Below are 15,309 nucleotides of genomic sequence, written 5' to 3'. Positions count from 1 at the left end.
TCTGCCGGTTTCTATTGCCAATCGGTGGTCACTCAGCCTGTACTTGGTAAGGATCTGTCTCTGCTTCGTATCTCTGACAGAGTAGAGATAATCAGCCAATTCATATTCTCTGTTTCTCTCTCTCTCTCTCTCTCTCTCTCTCTCTCTCTCTCTCTCTCTCTAGGCCCCTCTCTCTCTCTCTCTCTCTCTCTCTCTCTCTCTCTCTCTCTCTCTCTCTCTCTCTCTCTCTCTCTAGGCCCCTCTCTCTCTCTAGGCCCCTCTCTCTCTCTCTCTCTCTCTCTCTCTCTCTCTCTCTCTAGGCCCCTCTCTCTCTCTCTCTCTCTCTCTCTCTAGGCCCCTCTCTCTCTCTCTCTAAGCCCCTCTCTCTCTCTCTCTCTCTCTCTCTCTCTCTCTAGGCCCCTCTCTCTCTCTCTCTCTCTCTCTCTCTAGGCCCCTCTCTCTCTAGGCCCCTCTCTCTCTCTCTAGGCCCCTCTCTCTCTCTAGGCCCCCCTCTCTCTCTCTAGGCCCCTCTCTCTCTCTCTAGGCCCCTCTCTCTCTCTCTCTAGGCCCCTCGCTCTCTCTCTAGGCCCCTCTCTCTCTCTCTAGGCCCCTCTCTCTCTCTCTAGGCCCCCCTCTCTCTCTAGGCCCCCCCTCTCTCTCTAGGCCCCCCCCTCTCTCTCTAGGCCCCTCTCTCTCTCTCTCTCTCTAGGCCCCTCTCTCTAGGCCCCTCTCTCTCTCTCTCTCTAGGCCTCTCTCTCTCTCTCTAGGCCCCTCTCTCTCTAGGCCCCTCTCTCTCTAGGCCCCTCTCTCTCTAGGCCCCTCTCTCTCTCTCTCTCTCTCTCGCTCTCTCTAGGCCCCTCTCTCTCTCTCTCTAGGCCCCTCTCTCTCTCTCTCTAGTCCCCTCTCTCTCTAGCCCCCTCTCTCTCTCTCTCTCTCTCTAGGCCCCTCTCTCTCTCTCTCTCTCTCTCTAGGCCCCTCTCTCTCTCTCTCTAGTCCCCTCTCTCTCTCTCTCTCTCTCTAGGCCCCTCTCTCTCTCTCTCTCTCTCTCTCTCTCTCTAGGCCCCTCTCTCTCTCTAGGCCCCTCTCTCTCTCTCTAGCCCCCCCCCTCTCTCTCTCTCTCTCTCTCTAGGCCTCTCTCTCTCTCTCTAGGCCCCTCTCCCTCTCTCTCTCTAGGCCCCTCTCTCTTTTTAGGCCCCTCTCTCTCTCTAGGCCCCTCTCTCTCTCTCTCTCTCTGTCTAGGCCCCTCTCTCTCTCTAGGCCCCTCTCTCTCTCTCTCTCTCTAGGCCCCTCTCTCTAGGCCCCTCTCTCTCTCTCTCTCTAGGCCTCTCTCTCTCTCTCTAGGCCCCTCTCTCTCTAGGCCCCTCTCTCTCTAGGCCCCTCTCTCTCTAGGCCCCTCTCTCTCTCTCTCTCTCTCGCTCTCTCTAGGCCCCTCTCTCTCTCTCTCTAGGCCCCTCTCTCTCTCTCTCTAGTCCCCTCTCTCTCTAGCCCCCTCTCTCTCTCTCTCTCTCTCTAGGCCCCTCTCTCTCTCTCTCTCTCTCTCTAGGCCCCTCTCTCTCTCTCTCTAGTCCCCTCTCTCTCTCTCTCTCTAGGCCCCTCTCTCTCTCTCTCTCTCTCTCTCTCTCTAGGCCCCTCTCTCTCTCTAGGCCCCTCTCTCTCTCTCTAGCCCCCCCCTCTCTCTCTCTCTCTCTCTCTAGGCCTCTCTCTCTCTCTCTAGGCCCCTCTCCCTCTCTCTCTCTAGGCCCCTCTCTCTTTTTAGGCCCCTCTCTCTCTCTAGGCCCCTCTCTCTCTCTCTCTCTCTAGGCCCCTCTCTCTCTCTAGGCCCCTCTCTCTCTCTCTCTCTCTCTCTCTAGGCCCCTCTCTCTCTCTCTCTCTCTCTCTCTCTCTAGGCCCCTCTCTTTCTCTAGGCCCCTCTCTCTCTCTCTCTAGCCACCCCTCTCTCTCTCTCTCTCTCTAGGCCCCTCTCTCTCTCTCTAGGCCCCTCTCTCTCTCTAGGCCCCTCTCTCTCTAGGCCCCCCTCTCTCTCTAGGCCCCTCTCTCTCTCTGTCTAGGCCCCTCTCTCTCTCTAGGCCCCTCTCTCTCTCTCTAGGCCCCTCTCTCTCTCGGCCCCTCTCTCTCTCTCGGCCCCTCTCTCTCTCTCAGCCCCTCTCCTCTCTGCTTCTCTTTCTGTCATTCCCTTTCTCACTGGTGACATCGGAACTGAAGCCTTTTAAGTCAGCCTGCCAACTATTCTGGGACGGTGGAGTTGTATAGGGCAGTGTTCGTATAGAGAAAAGGGCTTTGTTCATATTGCTCAGTGAGCCCTCAGTGTCTCAGTCTGAAATTGAGGGCTGGTGAAGCTAATAAGGCAGATGCTCCATGACTGGCTGTAGCTCAAAACAAGGGCCTGTATGGGAGGGTGTATATAATGTCACATGGCATCTGTGGATGTCAATCTTCATCCTGTCTCCCACACGGTCTTATCTGCTCCTAGTAGACTGGGAGTTCTTTTTGGCTTCAGACTGGGTATTACCCATCTGTCTGGATGTTCCAGCTATAGAAGTTCTCTCCAGTTTGACATGGGCTATTCTGTCTGTGTAGTCTGGGAGGTCGATCTGTGCCCAGATGGGGTGTTCCATCCATAGAATTAGAATTGTGGGTCTGTGCCCAGACTTGTTGTTCCATCTGGCTCTAGTCTGAACCCTGACTCGTGCGTACAGGTGTCTTTTCCAGAAGTGTCTCTCAGCGGTAGAGGCTTTAGGGTTTCAGTCATGAATATTAAATACTGGTGAGATGTAGCTTCTTACTGTACATCATGGAGACCCAGATAATGTAATATTGAGAGGGACCGCCTGTCAACAACTGTCAGACGTTCATTTCTTGTAGATATTATATGATGTAGCCTACTCTGATCTCTTTAAATAAAATAAAAAGATTGAGAAATTTGCTCTGAGTTCCTTGGCTGGACAGCAACTGTGGGTGTACCAATGGGAGGGAGGGGGAGGCATGAATCAGCAAAGTCAAAGTCAATCAGTGCTTTTTCACTTCCAAAGTAAGTGCTCTGTAAAATAAATGGTTTATGTACCAAGATTTAAAGTAAATGACCAGTGCTGGCGTGGGTGATGGTGACGCCTCACTCAACTAAGGAGTTGATTCTGTAATGAAAGAAAGGATGAGCAGAGAGAAGTGACTCCTGTCTGCAGTTTGTGCAGCCTCCTGTGAAAGCCAGAGCTCCGTGGAAGAGATGCATCCTTTAAACGCAGCTTTTCGACCCAGCATTCTGAGACCACATTCATGCTTTTCATATATTATTCCACCACTATTTCTCATCACTAGCCCACTAATACTGTGCATATTTCTAGAAACAGATCTTGCACAAGTCAGTGTCTTTTCCCTTGTCTGACAATGACCATTAGGCCGAGGTTATGTTAACTTTATTTATGGTTATAGTGGTCATTTAAGAACAGGAAGTAGTTGATCTATAATGAATAGCATAAATATGTGTTATTTGTAAGTGAAAATAGGGGTTTCTAGGAGTCCGGTCCCCGTGGTTGGTTGTTCCATTTCTAATCTCTCGTCTGGCCCAGATCTGAGCCATCGTGCTGTGAGCCCCACCTAGGGTGTGTGTGTGTGTGTGTGGCACAGTTTTTCACTGCATCCTCATTATGCTTATTTATAATGTTTTTGAAATCGTACTGCCATAAAATAAAAATAAGTCTGTCACATATTATTATTTTCATTCATACTGGCAGTGTATCATACAATTATAATATAGCCTAGACGGTGGGTTTTGATCGTGCTGGTTCATTAAAACTGAAGTCGTTGATGTATCATCATGCAGTTCAGGCTTTGGCTTTGGCTTTGGCTTTGCAACTTACTTTTCTGTAATTAGTCCACTGATCAGTATTCCTGGGTGCTCAGGCTGTTCTCTCCTCTGCTGCTGGGAGATTGCCATGTATGCAGGATGCAAATTATATTTAAATGCTGCCCCCCAGTGTTCGTGCTGGCTGACCTCTGACCCTGCGATTGACTTGCTCAGTGTTCCCATGCGAGGTTAGCAGAACGCTGATAGGGTTTACTGCTTGCCCAATCACGCACTCAGTAATGAGTAGAGTGAAGTGAACACTGTTAAGGAGGAGTAATATGTACAGGAGTCCGCTTGCAGTGGAATCAGCTTCCAGTCCCTGTGTGAGGTTGCATAAGACTTGATCTGGATACGTGCTGGCCTTCTGGAGCTTTCCTGAGAGGATATGTACAACATCAGAGGATCAAGAGGGAAGGGGAGAGTGAGGAGACGGGTGGAGAGGGGAGAGTGAGGAGACTGGTGGAGAGGGGAGAGTGAGGAGACTGGTGTAGAGGGGAGAGTGAGGAGACTGGTGGAGAGGGGAGAGTGAGGAGACTGGTGGAGAGGGGAGAGTGAGGAGACTGGTGGAGAGGGGAGAGTGAGGAGACTGGTGGAGAGGGGAGAGTGAGGAGACTGGGGGAGAGTGAGGAGACTGGTGGAGAGGGGAGAGTGAGGAGACTGGTGGAGAGGGGAGAGTGAGGAGACTGGTGGAGAGGGGAGAGTGAGGAGACTGGTGGAGAGGGGAGAGTGAGGCGACTGGTGGGGAGGGGAGAGTGAGGAGACTGGGGGAGAGTGAGGAGACTGGGGGAGAGTGAGGAGACTGGTGGGGAGGGGAGAGTGAGGAGACTGGTGGGGAGGGGAGAGTGAGGAGACTGGTGGGGAGAGTGAGGAGACTGGTGGGGAGGGGAGAGTGAGGAGACTGGTGGAGAGGGGAGAGTGAGGAGACGAGGGGAGAGTGAGGAGACTGGTGGAGTGAGGAGAGTGAGGAGACTGGTGGAGAGAGGAGAGTGAGGAGACTGGTGGAGAGGGGAGAGTGAGGAGACTGGTGGATAGGGGAGAGTGAGGAGACTGGTGGAGAGGGGAGAGTGAGGCGACTGGTGGGGAGGGGAGAGTGAGGAGAGTGAGTTGACTGGTGGAGAGTGAGGAGACTGGTGGGGAGGGGAGAGAGAGGAGACTGGTGGAGTGAGGAGAGAGGAGACTGGTGGAGAGGGGAGACTGGTGGAGAGTGAGGAGACTGGTGGAGAGGGGAGAGTGAGGAGACTGGTGGAGAGGGGAGAGTGAGGAGACGAGGGGAGAGTGGGGAGAGTGAGGAGATGAGGGGAGAGTGAGGAGACTGGTGGAGTGAGGAGACTGGTGGAGAGGGGAGAGTGAGGAGACTGGTGGATAGGGGAGAGTGAGGAGACTGGTGGAGAGGGGAGAGTGAGGCGACTGGTGGGGAGGGGAGAGTGAGGAGAGTGAGGAGACTGGTGGAGAGGGGAGAGTGAGGAGACTGGTGGGGAGGGGAGAGTGAGGAGACTGGTGGAGTGAGGAGAGTGAGGAGACTGGTGGAGAGGGGAGAGTGAGGAGACTGGTGGAGAGGGGAGAGTGAGGAGACTGGTGGAGAGGGGAGAGTGAGAAGACTGGTGGAGAGTGAGGAGACTGGTGGGAGAGTGAGGAGACTGGTGGGGAGGGGAGAGTGAGGAGACTGGTGGAGTGAGGAGAGAGGAGACTGGTGGAGAGGGGAGACTGGTGGAGAGGGGAGAGTGAGGAGACTAGTGGAGAGGGGAGAGTGAGGAGACTGGTGGAGAGTGAGGAGACTGGTGGAGAGGGGAGAGTGAGGAGACTGGTAGGGAGGGGAGAGTGAGGAGACTGGTGGAGTGAGGAGACTGGTGGAGAGGGGAGAGTGAGGAGACTGGTGGAGAGGGGAGAGTGAGGAGACTGGTGGAGAGGGGAGAGTGAGGCGACTGGTGGAGAGGGGAGAGTGAGGAGACTGGTGGAGAGGGGAGAGTGAGGAGACTGGTGGGGAGGGGAGAGTGAGGAGACTGGTGGAGAGGGGAGAGTGAGGAGACTGGTGGAGAGTGAGGAGACTGGTGGGGAGGGAAGAGTGAGGAGACTGGTGGAGAGGGGAGAGTGAGGAGACTGGTGGGGAGGGGAGAGTGAGGAGACTGGTGGGGAGGGGAGAGTGAGGAGACTGGTGGGGAGGGGAGAGTGAGGAGACTGGTGGGGAGGGGAGAGTGAGGAGACTGGTGGAGAGGGGAGAGTGAGGAGACTGTTGGGGAGGGGAGAGTGATGAGACTGGTGGTGGGGAGGGGAGAGTGAGGAGACTGGTGGTGGAGAGGGGAGAGTGAGGAGACTGGTGGTGGAGAGGGGAGAGTGAGGAGACTGGTGGTGGAGAGGGGAGAGTGAGGAGACTGGTGGTGGAGAGGGGAGAGTGAGGAGACTGGTGGTGGAGAGGGGAGAATGAGGAGACTGGTGGTGGAGAGGGGAGAGTGAGGAGACTGGTGGTGGAGAGGGGAGAGTGAGGAGACTGGTGGAGAGGGGAGAGTGAGGAGACTGGTGGGGAGGGGAGAGTGAGGAGACTGGTGGGGAGGGGAGAGTGAGGAGACTGGTGGAGAGAGGGGAGAGTGAGGAGACTGGTGGAGAGGGGAGACTGGTGGAGAGGGGGGACTGGTGGAGAGTGAGGAGACTGGTGGAGAGTGAGGAGACTGGTGGAGAGGGAGGAGACTGGTGGAGAGGGGAGAGGGAGGAGACTGGTGGAGAGGGGAGAGAGGGGAGAGTGGTGGAGAGGGGAGAGTGAGGAGACTGGTGGAGAGGGGAGTGTGAGGAGACTGATGGAGAGGGGAGAGTGAGGAGACTGGTGGAGTGAGGGGAGAGTGAGGAGACTGGTGGAGAATGAGGAGACTGGTGGAGAGGGGAGACTGGTGGAGAGTGAGGAGACTGGTGGAGAGTGAGGAGACTGGTGGAGAGTGAGGAGACTGGTGGAGAGTGAGGAGACTGGGGGAGACCGGTGGAGAGGGGAGAGTGAGGAGACTGGTGGAGAGAGGAGAGTGAGGAGACTGGTGGAGAGAGGAGACTGGTGGAGAGGGGAGACTGGTGGAGAGAGGAGACTGGTGGAGAGGGGAGACTGGTGGAGAGGGGAGAGTGAGGACACTGGTGGAGGAAGGAGAGGGGAGAGTGAGGAGACTGGTGGAGGAAGGAGAGGGGAAAGTGAGGAGACTGGTGGGGGAAGGAGAGGGGAGAGTGAGGAGACTGGTGGGGGAAGGAGAGGGGAGAGTGAGGAGACTGGTGGGGGAAGGAGAGGGGAGAGTGAGGAGACTGGTGGGGGAAGTTAAAATGATTGAGTTTAGCTAGCTTGAGTGATGATGACAGAGCTTATTCAGTATGGCACAATGATGTTTTAATGTTCAGATATATCATGTAGAATAGACATGGCTGTCTGACTTGTAGCCTACATCACAGGAGTCAGCTCTATTCATGACTGTTATAGTTCAGTATGTGGTACCTTCCAGAATGTGACCTTGATGTTGGAGACGGACACAGAAATGGACAATCAGTATCAGAGAGATGGAGAGGATGGGGTTTGAAATGTCAGAGCAGGAGACCGATAAAGGAGATGTTCAACGTATATTTCAGGGTTGATAGGATTGTCCTCCAATCAGTTTCTAAATGTACTTTTTTTTGTTTGTGTCCAGTCTTAAATTCATTAGGCCTAAGCCAGGATATCAATTTTGCTCATCAAACTCTCACAAGATTTCAATCAACTCACTTTTTTAGACAGATTAGACAGACTGAGTTGGGTTTGAAAATACTTTGACACAGAAAGTGAGTCATTTAGCCTGATGTGGTGTGTTGACGAGTTAGTCCTAGTCAAAGGGACTGTTTTGTGAACTGGCTTAGACCTGTGACATAAGAAGATGGATGAGTTCAAGTCAGTCTCCATGTTAGATTGTACTGAGTAAGAAAATGTTCCTTGAATTTCAGTCTCAAGGAATGCCAATGTTTTCAGTCCAAATCAAATGAAGTTGTATTGGTCACATACATACACATGGTTAGCAGATGTTAATGCAACTATACACCCGAACATCACACCTGTGGGACAGGTACAGGGTTATAACAACAACGGCCCGAGTTACACCAGGAACGCACAATCCCTCCATCAGTGGTCAGACTGTCCGCAATAGGCTGAGAGAGGCTGGACTGAGGGCTTGTAGGCCTGTTGTAAGGCAGGTCCTCACCAGACATCACCGGCAACAACATCACCTATGGGCACAAACCCACCGTCGCTGGACCAGACAGGACTGGCAAAAAGTGCTCTTCACTGACGAGTCGCGGTTTTGTCTCACCAGGGGTGATGGTCGGATTTGCGTTTATCGTTGAAGGAATGAGCGTTACACCGAGTCGTGTACTCTGGAGCGGGATCGATTTGGAGGTGGAGGGTCCGTCATGGTCTGGGGCGGTGCGTCATAGCATCATCGGACTGAGCTTGTTGTCATTGCAGGCATTCTCAACGCTGTGCGTTACAGGGAAGACATCCTCCCTCATGTGGTACCCTTCCTGCAGGCTCATCCTGACATGACCCTCCAGCATGACAATGCCACCAGCCATACTGCTCGTTCTGTGCAGGATTTCCTGCAAGACAGGAATGTTAGTGTTCTGCCATGGCCAGCGAAGAGCCCGGATCTCAACACCATTGAGCACCTCTGGGACCTGTTGGATCAGAGGGTGAGGGCTAGGGCCATTCCCCCCTCAGAAACTTGCAGGTGCCTTGGTGGAAGAGTGGGGTAACATCTCACAGCAAGAACTGGCAAATCTGGTGCAGTCCAAGAGGAGGAGATGCACTGCAGTACTTAATGCAGCTGGTGGCCACACCAGATACTGACTGTTACTTTTGATTTTGACCCATTTTGATTTTGACTCCCTTTGTTCAGGGACACATTATTCAATTTCTGTTAGTCACATGTCACAGTTGTATTTTGTTATGTTCATACAAATATTTGCCCATGTTAAGTTTGCTGAAAATATAAGCAGTTTCCAGTGAGAAGATGTTTATTTTGCGTGTGTGTGTGTTCCACACTAGGCTTATAGGCTATGTCTACGCTGCGTTGTAGGCCTGTGCCTCTTAGGTAAAACTGTGCTGGAAAAAAAACATTTCTGACTATTCTGTTAAAACAACTAGAGCCTTTGCGCACTTTGTAATAATTGCCGCATTTCAAGCTGTCTTTTTGTGAGGCACAACCAGGAACTAGTTCTTTACGATTGCGAATGGTGTCGTCGATTAACCAGAATTGGAATATCCTCAATCATTTTTTAAATCTCTAGACACAGCCTACAGGGAGGAGGTGAGGGCACTCTGAGTGTGGTGTCATGTCTCACTCAATGTCAACAAAACATAGGAAATGATCATGGACTTCAGGAAACAACAAAGGGTGCACCCCCCTATCCACATCGACGGGACAGCAGTGGAGAAGGTGGAAAGTTTTAAGTTCCTCTGCGCACACGTCATGGATAACTTGGAATGGTCCACCCACACAGACAGTCTGGTGAGGAAGACGCAACAGCGCCTCTTCAACCTCAGGAGGCTGAATAAATGTGGCTTGTCACCTAAAACCCTCACAAACTTTTACAGATGAGAACATCCTGTCGGGCTGTATCACCGCCTGGTACCGCAACTGCTCTGCCCACAACCACAAGACTCTCCAGAGGGTGGTGCAGTCTGCACAACTCATCACTGGGGGCAAACTACCTGCCCTCCAGGACACCGACAGCACCCGATATTGCAGGAAGGCCAAAAATATCATCAAGGACAACAACCACCGGAGCCACTGCCTGTTCACCCCGTTATCATCCAGAAGGTGAGGTCAGTACAGGTGCATCAAAGCTTGGACCGAGAGACTGGAAAACAGTTTCTATGTCAAGGCCATCAGACTGTTAAACAGCCATCACTAACATAGAGAGGCTGCTACCTACATACAGACTCTAAATCATTGGCCACTTTAATAAATGGATCACTAGTCACTTTAATAATGCCACTTTAGCCTCCCGATTGGTACAGGGGTCTAAGGCACTGCTTCGAAGTGCTAGCTGTGCCGCTAGAGATTCTGGGTTCGAGTCCTGGCTCTGTCGAGGGACGCCTGCGACCAGGAGACCCATGGGGCGGCACACAATTGGCCCAGCGTTGTCCGGGTTAGGGGAGGCTTTGGCCGGCAGGCATGTTGTTGTCCCATCGCGCACCAGTGACTCCTGTGGCGGGCCGGTGCAGTGCACGCTGACACGGTCGCCAGATGTACGGTGTTTCCTCCGACACATTAGTGTGGCTGGCTTCCAGGTTAAGTGGGCATTGTGTCAAGAAGCAGTGCAGCTTGGTTGTGTTGAGGACGCATGGATCTCGACCTTCGCCTCTCCCGAATCCGTACGGGAGTTGCAGCGATGAGACAATTGGATACCACGGAATTGGGGGAAAAAATATAATAATACCAAAAAGATTATGCCACTTTAATAATGTTTACATATCTTGCATTCCTCATCTCATATGTATATACTGAATTCTATACCATCTATTGCATCTTGCCTATGCCACTCTGTCATCCATATAATTCTATGTATATATTCTTATTCCATTGCTTTACTTAGATATGTGTGTATTAGGTAGTTGTTGGGGAATTGTTAGATTACTTGTTAGATATTACTGCACTTTCGGAACTGGAGGCACAAGCTACACTTGTATTAACATCTGCTAACCATGTGTATGTGACCAATAACATTTAATTTGATTTAGTTTGGGAACATTCTGGCTTCCCAGTAGATTACAACGGCGATGGACAAAGTTGTGGATAAAACGTTAACAGTACGTCACCAAGCTCAAGCCTATGCAGCTGCCAACGACTCCAATATGTTGCACCATTTATGGCAGAGCAAGACTGAAACACAGAGACAAACAACACAACATTGCTTCCCTCTGTATTCAAGCAGCACTTGGCTGCTGATTTATATCCTAGCCAAATAAATTAGAAGAGTGATAGGTAGGCTGTGTTTTATATTTTATACTTTAGTTTATAGCTGCAGACATTATGGACTTCCCTCTTGCACCCATTTCAGCAAACCGGTAGTGCCAGCTCTATATAAGCAAACCAAAGCCCAGGTTTTAAATGAATTGGTCAATGCATCCTGTTTTGTGCTTAGTGACATCCCATCACATTACCCTGGAGTGGGAGATGTACGTACGGTGGTACAGACATGGCCCCTTTGAGAGTCACAAGTGCCATCTGGGCTGAAGGAGGCAGTGTCATGATGTGTTCATAACCAAGTGGGAATTTACCACATATGAAAAATCCTCTTGAATGGTAGTGATTACTAGTGGGAAATTCACCTATCATCCTGAGCACCCACTTCTCCAACATGGTGACCTCTGACTTCACCTGCTAAGTAAATGACCTCCAGAACAGCATTTACTGTAGTTAAATGCAACCACAAAACAGTCTTTATAAAAAGCAATCTATTAATGTGGTTTTTGAACTCAAATTTGTTTACAAGCATGATTGCTGTACTTTTTAATTTATGGTTGACACCACTTGTTGGCCATTAGCCAATCCCCGTTTCTCAACAAATTCTGACTTTACAACTGGTAAATTCCCACCTCCTACATGGTTACAAACGCAGCATCAGATTGGAACCTTGAGGCCCAACATACCAGTCCTGTCACAACAGACAATACCAGGAACATTGTGACTGGAATTTAATTTCCCCGCTGTACTGAAAAGTGAACCATGACCCCAAGAATCACAGTACGTACTGAACCGTGGGTTTGGTAAACCGTTACGCACCTTCCGGCCACATCATCATAATGATGCACAATGTATTGTTTTTATGATCTTATTTGCTTTTCAAAGGTAGCCATCTTCAGTAATATCCATCAAATGTATTTGTTTGCAAATATTCCATCCATAACTTCCCATCCATAACTTCAGTACTATTATTATCATCACTTTGGATACATGTGTTAGCCTGTAAGGCCAGTTAGCATTTGTTTTTCATTTTTTTAATTTGACCCCTTTTTCTCCCCAATTTTGTGGTATCCAATTGTTTTTAGTAGCTACTACTTGTCTCATCGCTACAACTCCCATACGGGTTCGGGAGAGACGAAGGTTGAAAGTCATGCGTCCTCCGATACACAACCCAACCAATCCGCACTGCTTCTTAACACAGCGCACATCCAACCCGGAAGCCAGCCGCACCAATGTGTCGGAGGAAACACCGTGCACCTGGTTAGCGCGCACAACCTTGGTTAGCGCGCACTGTGCCCGGCCCGCCACAGGAGTCGCTGGTGCGTGATGAGACAAGGACATCCATCCTAACCCGGACGACGCTAGGCCAATTGTGCATCGCCCCACGGACCTCCCGGTCGCGGCCGGTTACGACAGAGCCTGGGCACAAACCCAGGTGGCACAGCTGGTGCTGCAGTACAGCGCCCTTAACCACTGCGCCACCCGTGAGGCCATGCCAGTTAGCAGTTAAGCAATGTTATCCTACAGTAGCAGCCAACTGACTGTTCTAGCCTACACTCTCTCAGGCTTAAACACAGTGTTGGTCTGACAGAGGCCAGTCCTCTCTAAACTCCAGTATGTTCCCTCCTACAGACAGCTGGCTAATAAATGCTCTCTCTCTCTCTCTCTCTCTCTCTCTCCTCCAGGCCCGTAATGTCAACACCGGGGAACTGGCTGCCATTAAAGTTATTAAGCTGGAACCTGGTAAACTCTTTTTTTTTCTCTCTACCATGTGTCATCACTGTTTCCCTCTCCCTCCTCCTCCTCCTTTACCTCCCCTTTGTCCCCTTTCCCTCCTCCTTTCTCTCCTCTCTTATCCCTCATCCACCATTTCCCAAGTTTTCTCCAGTCTTTTACAAACCCATTTTACACTAGGCAGTCTCTTGCCTTCTGTTGCAGACATAATCAAATGTTTATTTTGTTAATCGTCCTCTGTCCCCAACAGCTGAATCGAATTATCCCTTAGAAAGACAAGGCCATGTCTGAATACCCATAATTGCATCCTAAATAGTAGGCCGACTGAGAATGTGAAAAAAATTAAGTTTAAAAGTATGTGACATTTCGAAAATCAAGTATTCTTTAAATGGCCGGATGTCATACTAATTTCGGCTTTCACAACAGCAGATCAATTAGATATGGGGATGTGGTACCGAAATCAACGCAGTCATGCAGGACGCAGTATGCAAAAATAGAATGTTTAATAGTATGTGACATTTTGGAAATGGAGTGGTTTAAATGCCAGGATGTTATACTCATCTCTTCTGTAGGCTAGGCGACCTATTTAATGTATGGATCAAGCCTTAGCAGTCATTCTGATCTCTTTCCCAGTGATCTGTGCTTTAGTTTATTATGTTGCTCTCCAGCGGTTCTGATTTTTTTCCCCAAATCAAATCAAATGTTATTTGTCACATACACATGGTTAGCAGATGTTAATGCGAGTGTAGTGAAATGCTTGTGCTTCTAGTTCCGACAATGCAGTAATAACCAGCAAGTAATCTAACCTAACAATTCCAAAACTACTGTCTTGTACACAGTGTAAGGGGATAAAGAATATGTACATAAGGATATATGAATGAGTGATGGTACAGAACGGCATAGGCAAGATGCAGTAGATGGTATCGAGTACAGTATATACATATGAGATGAGTAATGTAGGGTATGTAAACAAAGTGGCATAGTTTAAAGTGGCTAGTGATACATGTATTACATAAAGATGCAGTAGATGATATAGAGTACAGTATATACATATACATATGAGATGAGTAATGTAGCGTATGTAAACATTATATTAAGCATTGTTTAAAGTGGCTAGTGATATATTTTACATCAATTTCCATCGATTCCCATTATTAAAGTGGCTGTAGTTGAGTCAGTGTGTTGGCAGTAGCCACTCAATGTTAATGGTGGCTGTTTAACAGTCTGATGGCCTTGAGATAGAAGCTGGTTTTCAGCTGAATTTGCGACGCACCTGACTGTCCACGTCCTTTTCATTTGAACATTTAGAAGTTTTTGTGTGTACTGTTTTGATTTCTATATGTTACAACATTTAGGTTTTTACTGATACATATGTTGAAATTAAACAAATTATCTGTTTCTGTCTTCAGTCCTTTTTAAATAGGATAGATGGGCTTTATGTTCTACTATAGTATAGGTAGAATGTGATAGTCTGCCTATAATCAACCTGAGTAGGCCTATAACTCCATTAGGTAGAATGTGATAGTCTGCCTATAATCAACCTGAGTAGACCTATAACTCCATTAGGTTGAATGTGATAGTCTGCCTATAACCAACCTGAGTAGGCCTAGAACTCCATTAGGTAGACTGTGATAGTCTGCCTATAACCAACCTGAGCAGGCCTAGCACTCCATTAGGTTGATTGTGATAGTCTACCTATAACCAACCTGAGCAGGCCTAGCACTCCATTAGGTTGATTGTGATAGTCTACCTATAACCAACCTGAGCAGGCCTAAAACTCCATTAGGTTGATTGTGATAGTCTGACTATAACCAACCTGAGCAGGCCTAGAACTCCATTCCTATTCAGAGTTTAGAGAAATTAATTACATTGGAAATGAGCTATTATCAGGCTGGTTAATGCGATGCGTGTCTTTTGAATTTGGAAAAATCCACCCGCACTCGGCCCCGCCCCACCTATTCAGCCAATCAGGAGCCTCTCCAGCATTGCGGCCGTGGCATACTGCATACTTTTTCCTAAACAGTACGTGCTAAATAGAATGCGACGATGAGTACATAGTATGCAGTTTAAGTATGCAGTACACTAGTGTGGGTATTCGGACACGCCATTGTCTTGTCACCGTCTTCACAATTTAACAGTCCAATGAATGCCTTTTTATGGTTCTCTCTTATCAGTCATGATTTCTGCGTAGATGTTGGTTCACAGTACACTGATTTTAATGATTTAGATGGAACTATAAACAGCTAGTTTGTTTCTGCTTGTGATTTATGAGCATCATCATTCAAACCCCTTGTCTCTCCTCCTAAAGTGTTTATTTTCTGTCTAATTTGAGTTTGAGTGTAATTTTCAGAGCCCTTTAATGGAAGTGAATGCGTGTTGCTAGGCTACATTCCAATCATTCACCAAGTCTGGAGCACAGCTTGCGAGCCAAACAAAATAACATGCAGCACACGCAGTGCCCCAGTTTCCGCTTCCTCCTCCATAGAATGTTCTATCTGCAAACAACCACAAACGCTACCAAGCTGCCACCTAAATGTGTGTTTCTGTGCCCGGGTATGCAGTACACAGTACATGCATATCTTTACCACTACAGCTGGAGGTCTTTATTTTTCCTGCACACTGTGAATATCATTTTGTTGCGCACATTAACAATTTCTTGCATCACAAAGAAGATTAGGCTAAATTTACAAGGTGGCATCCTTGTCAGTTTTTCAGTTCAAGTGGAGGAAATCTCCTCGTATTTTGATGGCATCCTCTTAATAGATGCAGCTGACGATTGTTGAGGGAGCAGCCTAG

At 49.2% G+C, this 15,309-nt stretch overlaps 1 protein-coding gene across 30 annotated transcripts in view; it reads left to right on the top strand.

The window, feature by feature from the left end:
• Nucleotides 1–15,309, top strand: part of LOC110530293 (mitogen-activated protein kinase kinase kinase kinase 3) — an 83,156-nt gene that overhangs the window by 21,534 nt on the left and 46,313 nt on the right. For 26 of the 30 annotated variants that reach the window (XM_090183837.1, XM_090183769.1, XM_090183752.1 and 23 more), the window contains exon 2: nucleotides 12,465–12,522. The exons of the other annotated variants lie outside the window; for them this stretch is intronic. In XM_090183837.1, coding sequence (XP_090039963.1) covers nucleotides 12,465–12,522 — 58 coding nt within the window. The remainder of the gene's footprint in view (nucleotides 1–12,464; nucleotides 12,523–15,309) is intronic. 30 annotated transcript variants of the gene reach the window in all.

Source organism: Oncorhynchus mykiss, chromosome 1, assembly GCF_057628025.1.
Source record: "Oncorhynchus mykiss isolate SJ-2025 chromosome 1, ASM5762802v1, whole genome shotgun sequence".
Taxonomy (NCBI): Eukaryota; Metazoa; Chordata; class Actinopteri; order Salmoniformes; family Salmonidae; genus Oncorhynchus; species Oncorhynchus mykiss.
The sequence above is the reverse complement of the archived record's forward strand: the minus strand, read 5'-3'. Positions and strand labels throughout refer to the sequence as shown.